This window comes from Eptesicus fuscus, chromosome 1 (assembly GCF_027574615.1).
Source record: "Eptesicus fuscus isolate TK198812 chromosome 1, DD_ASM_mEF_20220401, whole genome shotgun sequence".
In the NCBI taxonomy this organism is placed as follows: Eukaryota; Metazoa; Chordata; class Mammalia; order Chiroptera; family Vespertilionidae; genus Eptesicus; species Eptesicus fuscus.
This window is the reverse complement of record NC_072473.1, coordinates 122,809,431-122,824,387: the sequence shown is the minus strand read 5'-3', so window position 1 is coordinate 122,824,387 and position 14,957 is coordinate 122,809,431. Positions and strand designations below refer to the sequence as shown.

General features: G+C 43.6%; 1 protein-coding gene across 2 annotated transcripts in view; it reads right to left on the bottom strand.

Moving 5' to 3' along the window:
- TMEM255A (transmembrane protein 255A) overlaps window positions 1-4,450 on the bottom strand; it is a 54,697-nt gene extending 50,247 nt beyond the window's left edge. For both annotated transcript variants that reach the window (XM_008156112.3, XM_028132044.2), the window contains exon 1: window positions 4,280-4,450. In XM_008156112.3, the coding sequence (XP_008154334.1) occupies window positions 4,280-4,337 (58 nt within the window). In that variant the 5' untranslated portion in view covers window positions 4,338-4,450. The remainder of the gene's footprint in view (window positions 1-4,279) is intronic.
- Window positions 4,451-14,957: the final 10,507 nt, after the last annotated feature.

Genomic DNA, 14,957 nt, shown 5'->3' with positions numbered 1-14,957 from the left:
AATCTATTTTTTCCCCCTGCTTTAGAACCTGAATTGAAAATCCAGTCAGCTGAGAAACCCAGGCAAAGATCCTAGAGCTCCACCGGGGCCTTGCCTCTAGTTAGGATTTGCTTTGGGTAAAATTCCTAAGAAAACTCTCCCATCACTAGGCTGAATATCTATTCTCTGTCCCCTCCTCCTCCCACATGTCACCCCTTATTATTTTACACTATAAGGACCATACTTGAGTAAATGAAATCATTTCTAGTTGCACTTGGGGAATGGACCATTTTAAGGAACGCTGGGGGTGAATCCTTTTGAAAAGTGTGAAGAATCATCCCTCCATTTATCTTTAGTGTTAATTTGACTTAAAAGTCACATCTACTTAGAGCAAGACACACCTTTTCTCTGAAGGTGTGGCCCGGGCTCCTAAAAAGCAATTCATGTGTCTGCTTAGGACATTTTCCTGGTGGTTGTTTTGTTTTGGAAAGTAGAGCCCTGTTCTTATTATAGTATACTATTTGGCACCTGTTTAGATGTTCTTGTAAACAGAGGATCATCTGATTCCGAATATGTCTAGTAAATGAACAAATCACAAAACCTCAAATACCACGAAGTACTTAAATAAAGCAGCAGGTACTTGAAAACAGTGCTTATCACAATATTTGATACCTAGTGAGCAGTCAATACTTGTTGAATAAACAAGAGGCAACGTCTCAGAATTGCTTCCTTTCTAATAAAAAAGGCCATGGGTGTGTGTGTGTGTGTGTGTGTGTGTGTGTGTGTGTGTGTGAATAAATATGGGTTACCTTTATGGAATTGATTTTTTAAAATAGGGTACACCTGATGGCTCTCCAGAACTAAAAGCTTTCTTGCCAACTAGTGTCACATCCCTAATGTCTCTCACTAGCCTGTCTACTTGGTGCCCAGCATATTCCAGTTTGAATAACAACAATCCAGTTATCTCCCCTGTGACTGACAGCAATGGGAGAGTCTGAAATCCCATCATTGGCATTGCCTGCCCGCCCCCCCCCCCCCACCTCTCGCTCGCTCTCGGTCTGGGCAGCCTCCCTGCAGAACTACTGCAGCCCTCCTTCTCCGCAGTGCCCCACCTCCACTCCAGATTCTCGAGGACCAGGATGCTCAGCTCTAGAAGCACCCAATTATTTGCTGTCTCCACCCTTTCAAATACAGCCCCTGGTCAGAGTCCCCCCACTCCATCCCCCATACTGCAGTTTCTGAATCATGGTCTTTCCCTTCCTCTGAAACCTGTTCAAAAGTCACCTCCTCCAAGTTTTTCTTGGCCAAGCTCACTCTACTGGAATCACTCATTATTTCATGTCCCTATGTACCTTACTCAATAAGTATATTAATTATAATTGCTACAATTATAATTGTAATTGTGGGTCTGGTCCACAACTCATCTGATGTCCACCAGTTTCAGGATTATGTATCTGACAGGAACCAAGGTGTGGGTTGCCAGTAGGTAGGGTGATTGTCTCTGCTTACTTGTGTTTTACCTTGTACATGTTCTTGATTACCCTCTTGATTATAAGTTATGTAATCCCAGTGCAGGGAGGATGGGGGGCCAGCATCCTGTCTTGTGCACTGACTAATTTGTTGTTGTTGATGACGGACTAATTTTCGAGGCCGATCTTTTGAACTGATTAGGATTTGCTTATCTTAGCTTTGCCACACGGGGGGAGGGAGGGGGTCACAGGAAGTCCCAGCCTTGAGCATCCATGGAAACAGGTGGCTTCCCACAGAAGAGCCTCAAGGCTCTGCCAGTCTCCCAAACATTTCTGTAAAGGCACTGAAATCCCCCCACCCTCATTGGCAAATCTTTGACCAGAGACACCCACCAGTGAGTTACAAAAGTGTTATTTGGGAGGGAAGGAGTGCCCTGCTGTAGTAGAGGTGCCTTAGCCGCTGGGGGTGGTGTTGCTAAAAGGGAAAAAAGGGGTGCTGGAAAGGGATTAAGGGACGCTGGAGTCAGATTACCATATTTCTATTGCCAAGCACTCTGCTCAGCTCCAAGCTATGGACTAACCATTCATCCCCAGGCAGCGAGTAAACAAGTAACTCAGCATATAGTGCAGGCACCTTGGTTCGGTGTATCTGTGTGTTTTAAATTTTACTGTTTTGTCTGTGGTTTTGTCTTGCCTGTAGGGAGAATCCCCTCAGAAATGCTGCCCTTGGAGACTGACCCATGCACTCCCCTTCCACTCCATGCAAAGGAAGATGGTGTTGCTAGAGCTAAGTGGGAGTAGCTCCTAAGTAGCCTAGACTCCCTTGTCCAAAGTGTGAAAATTCGTGGTTACCACTCCACTCAGGAATTTGCTCGCGCCCTGGATCTGTGGACTTTCCAAAGAGGGATGCATAAGAGCATACTCCTGCTCCATAAGGGATCCATGATTCTTCTCCCGCAGTATCTGGATGAAGCCCACTCAGCTTCCTGTTGCGCAGACCTTTCAGGAAATGCAAGATTGGCCGAGGGCCCCTGGGAGCCCAAGAATCTCTTCATTTTGTTCCCCAACCCACAGAGCAGTGTGCCAAGTAGCAACATTTTAAGCCCTGGGCTACTAACCTGTCTACTCCTCCGCAAGCGGATGGCCAGGCACGAGGGAGAGGGTGGGCTGCTTGGCAGGTGGTTGTGGTGGCTGCAGGCAGTGTGCTGCAGAACCCCCCACCCCGCAATCCCCTTCCCCCTCCCTCCAGCCCTCCTGCGCAGCTGCCTAGAGTCTGGGAGCCAGGGCAGCTTTGGCGCCACAGCTGGCCAAGGTGAGGAGTGCATTGTGTGTGCCTGTGTGTGCGTGTTAGGGAGAGAGCTGGGGGGGAGTCTGGTACTGCTGGGTTCTGGTTCGGACCCAAGTCCTTGGCCTCATTTGTACCACGTTGCAAATAACTATGCCCTTTAAAAAAAGCAAATTATTATGCTGAATATGCAAAACCAATAAAAATATGGATCTTTCCCCCATCTAGGAGACTATACTTTATGAGGCCCCTCCAGTGAACTAATTCTGCTGAGACCTAGTCTTTTGCCAGCAATAGGGAGCTCGCAGACTGGGTACAATCCTCTCCCGCCCTTCCTCTCCAGGTGTTCCCGCAAATTCTTCGGAGAAGACCTGAGCAGACTGGATGGCAGAAATTCAAGACGGAGGGATTTTGCAGAATGCAAAGTATGTTGGAAAGAGAGAATTCTATTTGGTTAAAGTGTATTTGAGGCGATTTTTAAGATTAGGTGGAATCAGGGTTTAACAATCCCCTCCCTCTCTCCTGGGCTCCAAATTAATTTCTACGCCCAATGAAATCATAGGGCTTGGGAAGGTGCCTAACAGCTGAGAAGAACTGGGTTTATGTTTTGTTTGTAACTATGAGAAAGCAGCTTTGAGGGGCAGCCAATTTAGTGCCTGGAGGTAGCCATCCCCCAGTTTTGATGAGGAAAGGTGTTGAACCAAATCAGGCTAGTGGGGTCCCGCCCCACCTCTATTCCACCCAGAGAGGGAAACGGCGATTTCAGAAGATGCGCGGGCTTGCGCTCGATCTTTCTTTCTCGTGCTTTCGACCCACCTCCCCCACCCAACACACACACACACACACACACACACACACACACACACACACACATTACATATCTTGTATTTGGAGCAGAACAGGAATCAAATTCAAGAAATGTTGATCCTGCCACTGCAGATGGCAGGGCTGGACTGTCTTGAGTGATTCTTCAGGAATTCCCCTCCCGCCAGCCCCACCTCTTTTCTTCCCCCACCCGCCCATCCCCCAGGGTTGCGCAAACCTCCCGTCAGAGAGGTGCAAGTCAGTCTCCCTCCCACTATAGCTCTGAATTTCAGGGCAGCTTCCATGGAGTTGGGAGGGGGCGCGGACCCCGCTTCTTCTAATTATTGTTATTATAGAGCTCTTAGAAGTGACGCCGACTTTGCAAAGAGAAACCGTCGAATGGAAAGCGAAGGCGCAGGTTGCAGGGAAGTGTTTTGATCCCCAGACAGCTGGGATTTACCACCGGCTGCAAGTCTGTCGACACACTCACACAAACACACTCACACCCACACTCTGGGCAAGGAGATTCCCAAGCTAGCTGGGCGCTCCAACCTCAGAGCTTTGCTCCCTCCCCCGCTGGGCCGCTCCCCTGGGGCTCTGGTCCTAGACCCAGAGGCTGGGGCGCTCGGACCCCCTCCTTAACCCAGCTCCCCGCCTCTCTGGGCAGTCAAGGCACTCCCTGTCCAGAAGGCAGTGCACTCACCCCTTGCTGCCGCCTCCTAGGAAGAGCGGCTGGACTTACCCATAGAATCGGGCAGAGACATATCGCTGGACCGCTGCTGAGTCAGGGACTGATGCATGGTGAAAGCTGCCCTGTTGCCCTGGCCAACGAGGCTGCTTCAGGCGTCCCTGGCTCAGGGCGCCCCGAAGAGCATCCTACTCCTCGGCAGTCGCTCCCCCTCTCTCTCAGAGAGAGACTGCCTGGGTTTGCGAGCTGCAGCTCAAGTGCCGCCTCCTCCTCCCCTCTCCTCTCCTCCCTCCCTCTCTCTCCCTCCTCTTCTGCCTCCCTCTGGCAAGGGAGGCAGCAGCATTGATGATCCAGCATTGGTGTGCGCTTGCGCAAGACCCCCCCTCCCCCTCGACCCCCCCCCCCCTATCCTAGTTATCCACCTCCCAGCCTCCCAAGCCAGACAGGGAGCCGTTTTTGCCCCTTGGGGCCAAGGCTGCGCAGAGAAAGAGGGGGAGGCTACAGCCTGGGACCAAATGGCCTTCTCTGTAGTTTGGAGAGAGGGTCTTGGGCAAGCATCGTGTTCTAGGATTTATAATTGGGGAGTGGGCAGAGTCCGAGGTTCAGAGCTGAGGAACACACACACACACACACACACATTTGTGCAGGTTTAGTCTTAGTGCTTCCAGAATGACATAATGGAGCTGGACATGATCCAGAGAAGGGCCACTCTATAATCAAGGGGATGGAGGAGGGTGGAGGGGACTGCCATATGAAGATAGATTAAACAAACGCAGACTCTTTAGTCTAGAAAGATGAAGGCTAGGAAGGGATGTGACCAGAGTGTATAAAATTATGCAGAGATGGAAAGAGGGAACATAGCCTTATTCACATCTGAGAATTCTAGAACCAACAGCATCCAAGAGCTAGAAGGAGATCCAGCTAAAACAAATCTGTCTCTGTATCAGCTCCCCAGTTTGTGCTTTTGTTGAAGGAGCATTGAAGTCAAACGCCTAATTTTCTCATCTTAGCAGCCATGCAAGGCAGAAAGAGGAGTTATCAAGAACCCCATTTTACAGATGAAGAACCTGAGTCTCAGAAAAGGAATGAAATTTTCCTGTAGTCATTCAGCTAGCAGGTGGAAGAGGTGGGATTTGAACCCAGTTCTGTTGGACTCCCATGTCAGTGATCTTCCCACCATGGCAGCTGAAAATAAACATTACTCTATATGCCATATTAAAAACCCAAGGAATTCATTAGCCCCAAGGGGTACAATAGGATGAAAACATAAGTAGCTTTGGAAAGAGTGATAAAGTCATGGCTGAGAGATCCACTGTGGATTGTTAAGGAAAACTGGGGATGAAGTGGGAATGTCCTTAATCTTGGAGGACAGCCAAGTCCTTCTCCAACTCGTCCTTTCGGACCCCATTAGAATATTGGGCTGGGAGCACTATGTTGTCAGCCCAGAAGCATGGTTCTGATGCCCTCAAAACAGTCACAGAACAGGATGAGGCTTCCTTGAAGTGCCCCAAGACATCTGCCTTGTGGCCACAGAAAGTGGAAGGTGAGGGAGGGGATAACAGTGGGTGCCAGCTCCTTCTGGAAACTCAGCTCTGTGCATACCAGGGAATTGACCTTTTTGAAGGCATCCATCTGTCCCAGTGAGAGCTCCCAGATTCCACTTGCCAGGTTTCCTTCCAACCACCTTCCCCTGATGATTGCTTGCAGCCTTTTCTCCATGACCACTCCCCACCCCACCACCACACACACACAAACACACACACACAAAAAAAAAAAAAACATCTCAGAACTGAGCATAAAACTTCTGAGAGTTGATGAAGAAGAGTAGTAGTTTTCTCCCAGCTCTGGTTTGCTAATCTACTCTGAGACTTTGTTTCCTTTTGCAGGAAATGGAACCAAGGGCCCTGGCCCTTTCCCATCTTCCAAAGGAAGAAAAGATGCTTCCTGAAGGTTAAAAAGGAAACCCTTTATAAAGAACTTGGACACACCCCCGGGGCCAGGCTGAATGCTGTGTCAGGTATTATTAGCAACCCTACACTATAGATGTGGTTTAGAAATCTGTGATATATGTCCTAGATAGAGATGAGATGTTGTAGAAATGTATGTCTTAAGCATGTTTGGCCTATGTGTCCATCTCCATGAACTGCACAAAGGCAGAGAGAAATCCCATATTTGCACTCTTGCCATGTTTGTCTTCAGGTCTGTTTACTTATCTCTTCTTCCCCCATTCTAAATATCTCATATATTTAATGTAAAAAACTCTGACAATCAGCACTATTTCATAATTAACTGATTTTGTTTCTGTAAAAGTAGACTGGAAGAAAAGAGGGTTTTATACAGGCTGGAAAAGACTGTTTTATACCTTCTTTAGAGATTTTTGGCTTCCCTAAAGCAACCATATAGCTAGAGATCCCTAAAGAAGACAAATAGAAACTTGTTACCATGCTGATTTCAAGGGAGAGAATGAGGTCTTTTCATTTTAGAGAGAAGCACATTACTCATCAATTGACACAGAGGGCATATGTAATTTTACCTTTGTAATCAAAGCCATATACTAGTGAGGTGCCCTTAATGGGGGTGAGCTTTGTTTTATGCAACATCTGTATTACTGAATCCTGTGTGAAGATTAAAAGCTATTTTAGAAATTGCTACAGGATCTGGCTATTTAAAATAACTATGTATATTTCCCTTAGACTCTCCCTTGAGGTACCTTATGGAACTTGGAACACAGCAGGCTCTTAGCCAAGTTAAAAATGACTTTGAGTCCAGTGGTAGTGACAATAGCAGCAGCTGTGGCAGCTCAGAAAGTAGTAGCAGTCTTCTCCCCAGGGATTGTATGCTTGTTTGGACAGAGGAGGAACTGAGATAAGGGGAAGGACTAGAATGGGAACTGGGGTTGTGGGGGGAGACTCACATTTCAACCAAGCCTGGCACAAAGACCCCCAAAAGAAAGCTTATTTTAACTCAGAATGAGCTGGGCAATTAAAAAGCAAAGGCAATTTTTCATGAGCTCCATTCTGATTTTATTCAAAACACATGTGGATTTGATACATTAATAGAGTCATAGCATCATAGCAAAACTGATCAATAGGCAAGCCACCTAGATGCAAGAACAAGAGAACAGGTGTTTCATGCCAGTGAAGGCTACTATAACACACACACACACACACACACACACACACACACACACACACACACATCCCAGCCATTGTCTCTCTAGCCTTATTATTCTGATTATCACCACCCACCTCTCAGCTCCCAGAATTGAGTTGACCAAGGATATAAAGGAAGCTTCAGAATAATGGAGAATCTCAAAGGCTCTAAACAGCCAAATTGAGGTTGGAGTTGTGCCTACTGGACTACTTTAGGTTAATGCCTGGCACCCAGTGCTCACACCACAAGCAGCTGAATTTTAACTGAGGAGAACTATGGTTGATGGTGCGATTTCAACCACGAAGTTTGACTGGTTCCCATCGTCAGCTGGTCATTTTCTGTGTGTAGCAGGAAAATCGCCACTGCATCAGGGAGCAAAACTGGTATTTGTCTTTGTTATTGTTTCCTTCCTATTCTGCAACCAACCTGCTTCAGTTACCAAACACTATTATCGTGTTTTCCAATATCAGTAAGACATTTTTGATGACATGATTTTAAATGGATGGAGCCTCATTTATTTACCATTCCCTATTATTGAATATTTTAAAGGTTTTTAATTTTTCAACAATATAAATAACACAATGAGCTAAATCTTTGCATCTTTATTACCATAGAATACCATATTATGGTGGAATTATTGGTTCAAAAATTCCAAATATATTTTTCTGATGAAAACATTTTTTCAACATGTACATAGTGAAGTGTCTTAAGTGTACATAGTGATGCTTTTTTTTACATATACACACCCTTTAACCATCCAGATCAAGATGCTGAACTTTTCCAACATCCCAGATGGCTTCTTTGAGCCCCCTTCCCAGACAATAACCCTCTTAGAGATAAACGATATTCTGATTTTTATCATCAAATCCAAATAATTTTAAGGTTTTTAATACACATTGCCAAATTGTCCTCCAAAATGTTTGTAGCAAAGTACATTCCCACCATCAGCAAGTGCAAGTGCCTGGGTCCTCACACCCTCTTTACCTGCCAAAGGAGATGTGTTAGTACTTAAGACACACCTAGTTACAGTTAGAAACAGGCAGGGCCAGTCAAGAAGCCAAACTGGAGTTCAGCTGGGCACTAGGCAGCCAGTAGGAACCACAGATCTAAGAACCAGAGGCTGAGTGCAGTCCCAGCAGGCAGGCAACAGTATATCATAGTGCACAAGTCCCTTAGAGACTTGCAACTTAGAGCTCTCAGTTGTTTTCGTTGTCCTATTCATTATTGGTCTCTGTTGCACATACCCAAAGTCTTCTTTTTATATAGCTATCAAAATTTCTCTAATGATCACTTAGTTATGCTTGGTACATAGTAGGCACTTAAAATACTTGGTGAATATATGGCACTTTTAATCTTGCTTTACTGTGCTTACTAGAATAAAACATGACATTGTAAAAATTCCCCAAACTGCAGAGGTGCACAGTGCAGCAAGTTTATCCTCTCCTCCACAATGCTTCTCCCCAGAGATAGCAACAATTTTCCAGTTTGGAATGCATTTTACCCGAATTTTTCTCCATATGTACTTTTACTTCTATTTATTGTGAAAGTTAAATACTCCTTTTAAACAGTAAACTTTTTCGATAATAAAATATATTTTTGTTAAGCATTGTAAGTTGAATTTAATAGCTTTCAAATACACCATATCAGAGTCCACCTTAAATCAATCAAACTGAACAGTAGTTCATTCTTGTACAATAAAACTCCATTTAACTTATATTAGGATACCTACCTTGCTTTTATGGACAGGGGATGAAAATTGCATCTTGTTTCTGATTATTAAAGCGTGATGAAGAACACCAGGAGAACTATAGGAAAGTGAATATAAATTATTCTGATTTTAAAATACATTGTTTGGAAACATTAGCAAAAACATCAAAATGATACAGGTACGCATCTAATAAATTCTTGATAGGCAAGTTCAGAAGAACAATCTGTTTCTTACTACACAAAGGAGGTAGTTTCTTTTTAAGATCAAAGTCTTTTTTTCACAAAATTTCATATTTTCCTAATTTGAAGGCATAAAATAGCAACAGAGAACAATATTTTAAAAGGCTAGATAATGGTTTGGGGAATTTTATTTTTAAAAAATATATATTTTATTGATTTTTTACAGAGAGGAAGGGAGAAGGATAGAGAGTTAGAAACATTGATGAGAGAGAAACATCAATCAGCTGCCTCCTGCACACCTCCTACTGGGGATGTGCCCCGCAACCAAGGTACATGCCCTTGATGGGAATCGAACCCGGGACCCTTCAGTCTGACGGCCGACGCTCTACCCACTGAGCAAAACCGACCAGAGCGGTTTGGGGAATTTTAGAATGAATGCAACAGAGGTTAATAATTACAAATGTTAGGCATAGAGCGAGGTCAATCAATGAATAAGCAACATATTTTATACAGTAAACTATGCATTGAAGCAAAAATTTAAACAGAAAAATCACCACATGTATTACTTTTTAATTAGGATAAAAGGGCAGGAGATGAGGATGAGTGGCCTTAAGCCCACAGGAATGGGTTGGGAGATCACTAAGGGGGTCTCACAGTTTAGAGAGAGAGAGGTTTACCTGCCAGAGATGGCGGTTGGTGATGATAGGATTCAGTTAAGCTGTAACTACCCTGTTTCCTTCCTCTAATTAATTACAGAGCTCAATACATCCTTTTCTTTTATCACTATAAAAAGCGCTCATTAAACACCTAATTAGATGTGGCATTGTTACAGGCCGGGTGTGTGTGTGTGTATGTCCAACGGCTTGGTTCAGGTTTGGACTAGAGAGGATTTCTGTGTTTAGTGGTTTCCGGGAAATCAGTAGATTTGCTCCCAGTTCACACTGCTCCACAAAGCCTGTAAAAATGTTTACACTCTGTGACCCAGTAATTCCACTTCTGGGAATCTGTACTAAGGAAAGAGAAATCTGGACTAAAATTTGTGTGCAAGGATGTCCATGGCAACATTATTTAAAATAAGGATGAAAATTGGAAAAATACCGTGAAGTGCCCAAATTAGGGAAATGATTAACTAGATGACACCACAGCCATACGATGCATATATTATATACAGCTATTACAATCATGTTTTCAAGTGGTAAGGACAAAGAAATATCCATAATAATGAGGTAAAAAAGCAGGCTAAGGACTGCATGTATAGATTGGTCCCAATTTTTGTTTAAAATTGCATATATATGCAGAGAAAAATGAATTGAGAAAAGTCATGAAAATATTTACTTTATCTCTGGGAGGTGGAATTACAGGTGACTACATTCTTCTTCATATTTTTCTATATCTTTCAAATATATTCAGTGAACATGTATTATTATTAAAATTAGAAAAAAAACTACAAATTCCATTTTATAAGTAAACAAGTGAATGTTTCATTAATTTCACTCTGTTCTGCCTGAGGGCTGCTCAGGACCCACCTCCCACCTCTCTCAAGTTTCAGGCAATATGTCACCTCTCTCAAAGGAATTTGTATTACTCTTTCATCGTGTGATTAAAGCTTATTGGCGCTGGCAGGTGGGCAAGTACTTTTTCTGGTCCAGCTCTTCCTATGCCCCTGGAATTACACCGATAGGGGGCTGTCTACTCTGTGGATTGCCAGAAGGGAACAGCTTTCTGGGAAACTAACCTGTCTGGGAAGGTAAAGGAAGTCTGCCTGGGGTGGGATGATGGGAATTTGAGGGACAGATAGAATAGAGAAAAGAATAAAATGAGCAACTTTATTAGAGAGGACTTTTTTTGGGTAAGATTGTATTTTAGTGTTTTGCTGTTTAAATTAAATACTTGCATTGCAGTTCAATTGGACCTGTAAGAAGTTCTATTGAAGGTAACATGCATCTAACTTCATGTCTGCCCCTCAGCTCAGCTCAGGAGCCCAGAATCCTGCTATAACGAGGAGGGGGCTGTTCAATAAAGGCAGCTGTCCTTTAACAAACAGCCAATAATTACAAAAATAAAATATGCATCTAAATTTCAAAGAATTACAGACATATATAAATTAAAAAGTGAAAGTCTTTCCCTCCCCAATCTCACTCCTCAGAGGTAACCTCTATTAAAAGTCTGGTGTATATTTTCCCAGACTTTTCTACTTTTCTTATGCACATACAACAAATATGTGCATACACACAGAGTTACACACATAAGCATTTAAAAAAATGGAACAAAACTATAAATATTACCCTGTAACTTACCTTTTTAAAAACCCAATACAATCATTGTAATGGGCACATTTCCATGTCACATATATAGATTTACCTCATTTTTTTAGCAGCTGCATAACATTTCATCTTGCAGATGTTTCAGACTTATTTAACCAAGCCCCCATGGTTGGACATTTGATTTAGTTTGTTGTTTTTTTTTTCATAGCTACAAGCAATACTGCAATAAGCATCCCTGTACATATACCATGGAATCAATTTAAGGGGAAATCTTTCCATCAGCTGTGCATTACCTAACCATTTGCAATTAGTTTCCTGGGCTCTTGAGAACAGATCTTAATGGCTATGCCAAATGTTCTGTAACGTCTCGAATGGTCAAAAGCATCCTTTCCAATTAAGTTGCAGTCTACTACACACTGCATTTTAAATGACATTATGCTTTAAGGACAGGACACTGTCTTACATTACTGATACAGTGTTATAATGCTCTTTATTCTAATTACCTGGACTTGAATGGTTACTGCCTAAAGAGAGTGGGCGGCCAGAGGCTTTTGGTACACATCAAGGGCAGCCCAACCCAGGGGAACACAACTATGCGATCTTTCTGCCTCCATTTACATCCAGCATCTCTCCACTACTTCTGGCAAGAAGACTCAACTAGACATAAGGCACTTTATTTGCCACCTACCGGCTTGGGGGAAAGTAATAAGGGAGCACTAATATAACATCTGTATTGAAGACCAGGCTGCTTTCCACTCCTCTCACCTCCCCATCTTCCCCCCGCCCCTTTACTCAGGTGTTCATTGTCTCCACAAAGCCTCCTGGCTGTTTGCTGACCTTTTCTCTGACACCCTACTTAGAGGTGACCTCAGCCATTGCCTGCACTCCCATCAAAACATGTCTCTTTTTAGAATTCTCAGTTGCCAGTATTAAATTGTGTGTGACAGAGAGTGCTTAAGGCTTGGCATCAAGAGACCAATTTCTAGCCCTAGGCCTTAGAGCAAATCAATTACTCTCTGAGCCTCCATTTTGACATCTGTAAAATGGTGATAGTAATAAGTTCTTCACAGTGTTGATGTAAAATGAAATGAGATAGCATATGGAAAAGTACATTAAAAACAAGGAAAAATTCTCTGTGATTATCAAGTTCCATTATTATTTATGGATTTTCTCTTCCAGATAAATGTTTTATTTGATTTTTTTAAAACAGAGGAGTTCTGGAGACTGCAATGTTTCAAATGAAACTAGGAGGAGCGCTTATTACAGTAAAAATGGCAGGTGGTGGAGCAGGCCAGTGGCAAAGCTATTCTAAGACATAGAAACCCTTCTAGACCTTCAGATTCACAGATGTAGGGGGTTGCTGGCACCACCAAGACAGAAGGCTGGCCAGAGTCCCCCAAGCAAGAATGTCAGAAAGCTCTCTAGAGAAGAAGATCAGTTAGAGGGGGCGAGGACAATATAGATTTCTGTGGGCTGGCCCAAGGACCTGTCCTCTCAAAGGAGATGTGTTCTAGCAACTGTTTGGTGTATTTTTAAAGGTCAGAGAGGCTTTGGCTCTATAGGATGGAGTGGCTGTGACACCTGATTAATGTCTGTGCAGTACTTTCCAGGATGAAATTTAATCAGCAGAATGATTGCAGCAAGCAGCTGCCTGAAGGAAAACGATCCGGTTCTAATGGTGGCTTGTTTGATGTGTTGGCATTGTAGTAGGGCACGTACATTATTAGTCCAGCCCAGGGGGCCCCAACTGGGATGCTGGATCAACTAGTAAGGAAATGCAGCAAACACCAGCAGACCCTCTATGGCCCCATGTAGGATCATCACTATCACGTTGTCAGTTCCTCCTCACTTCAAGGAACTTTACTGTCAATCTCCCTCCCACCATCAGAGTCTTCCCTATCAGATCTTTTGACCTCCTCCTATCATTATTATCTATTCCCTGAGCCCCTTCAGATCCATCACTCTTAAGGCACCCCCAGCTTCAAGACCTTCACTCACAGCTTCCTCCAATGCACTGACACATACATTCAAGCATACAGCTCCCCTATTCCCACAGGTGTTCTCAAGGCTTAAGTGAAATGAAAAATGGCCTTTCCTCACAAAATGACGGGAGTCCTCTGGTCTAATTAACCCTTCTTGACCTACTTTGCCATCAGAAACACAGGGATTATTATACTGACTTGCAGAAATTCTGTAGTCGGTATTATACTCCCTAACAGGTAGAACTACAGCAGAGCCGAAACCGGTTTGGCTCAGTGGATAGAGCGTCGGCCTGCGGACTCAAGGGTCCCAGGTTCAATTCCGGTCAAGGGCATGTACCTTGGTTGCGGGCACATCCCCGGTAGGGGGTGTGCAGGAGGCAGCTGATCGATGTTTCTGACTCTCTATCCCTCTCTCTTCCTCTCTGTAAAAAAAAAGAACTACAGCAGAGACCTAGGTGACTGCTATGTCCCATCACTCAAATTACATGGTGTCCTTTATATTAAAGCTGACTATGCCTTCCTCACCAGGTGTTTTTTTTAAAAAATAAATCTTTATTATTCAGATTATTACAGTTGTTCCTCTTTTTTTCCCCCATAGCTCCCCTCCACCCGGTTCCCGCCCCACCCTCTGCCCTTACCCCCCCGCCACCCCACTGTCCTCATCCATAGTTGTACAATTTTTGTCCAGTCTCTTCCCGCACCCCCACACCGCCTTCCCCCTGAGAATTGTCAGTCCACTCCCTTTCTATGCCCCTGATTCTATTATATTCACCAGTTTATTCTGTTCATCAGATTTTATATTCACTTGATTTTTAGATTCACTTGTTGATAGATATGTATTTGTTGTTCATAATGTTTATCTTTACCTTTTTCTTCTTCTTCCTCTTCTTAAATAATACCTTTCAGCATTTCATATAATACTGGTTTGGCAGTGATGAACTCCTTTAGCTTTTTCTTATCTGTGAAGCTCTTGATCTGACCTTCAATTCTGAAAGATAGCTTTGCTGGGTAGAGTAATCTTGGTTGTAGGTTCTTGCTATTCATCACTTTGAATATTTCTTGCCACTCCCATCTGGCTTACATAGTTTCTGTTGATAAATCAGCTGACAATCGTATGGGTACTCACTTGTAGGTAATTAACTGTTTTTCTCTTGCTGCTTTTAATATTCTCTCTTTGTCTTTGCTCTTGGCATTTTAATTATGATGTGTCTTGGTGTGGTCCTCTTTGGATTCCTTTTGTTTGGGGTTCTCTGCACTTCCTGGACTTGTAAGTCTATTTCTTTCACCAGGTGTGGGAAGTTTTCTGTCATTATTTCTTCAAATAGGTTTTCAATATCTTGCTCTCTCTCTTCTTCTGGCACCCCCATAATTCGGATGTTGGTACGCTTGAAGTTGTCCCAGAGGCTTCTTACACTATCTTCATATTTTTGGATTCTTTTTTTTTTT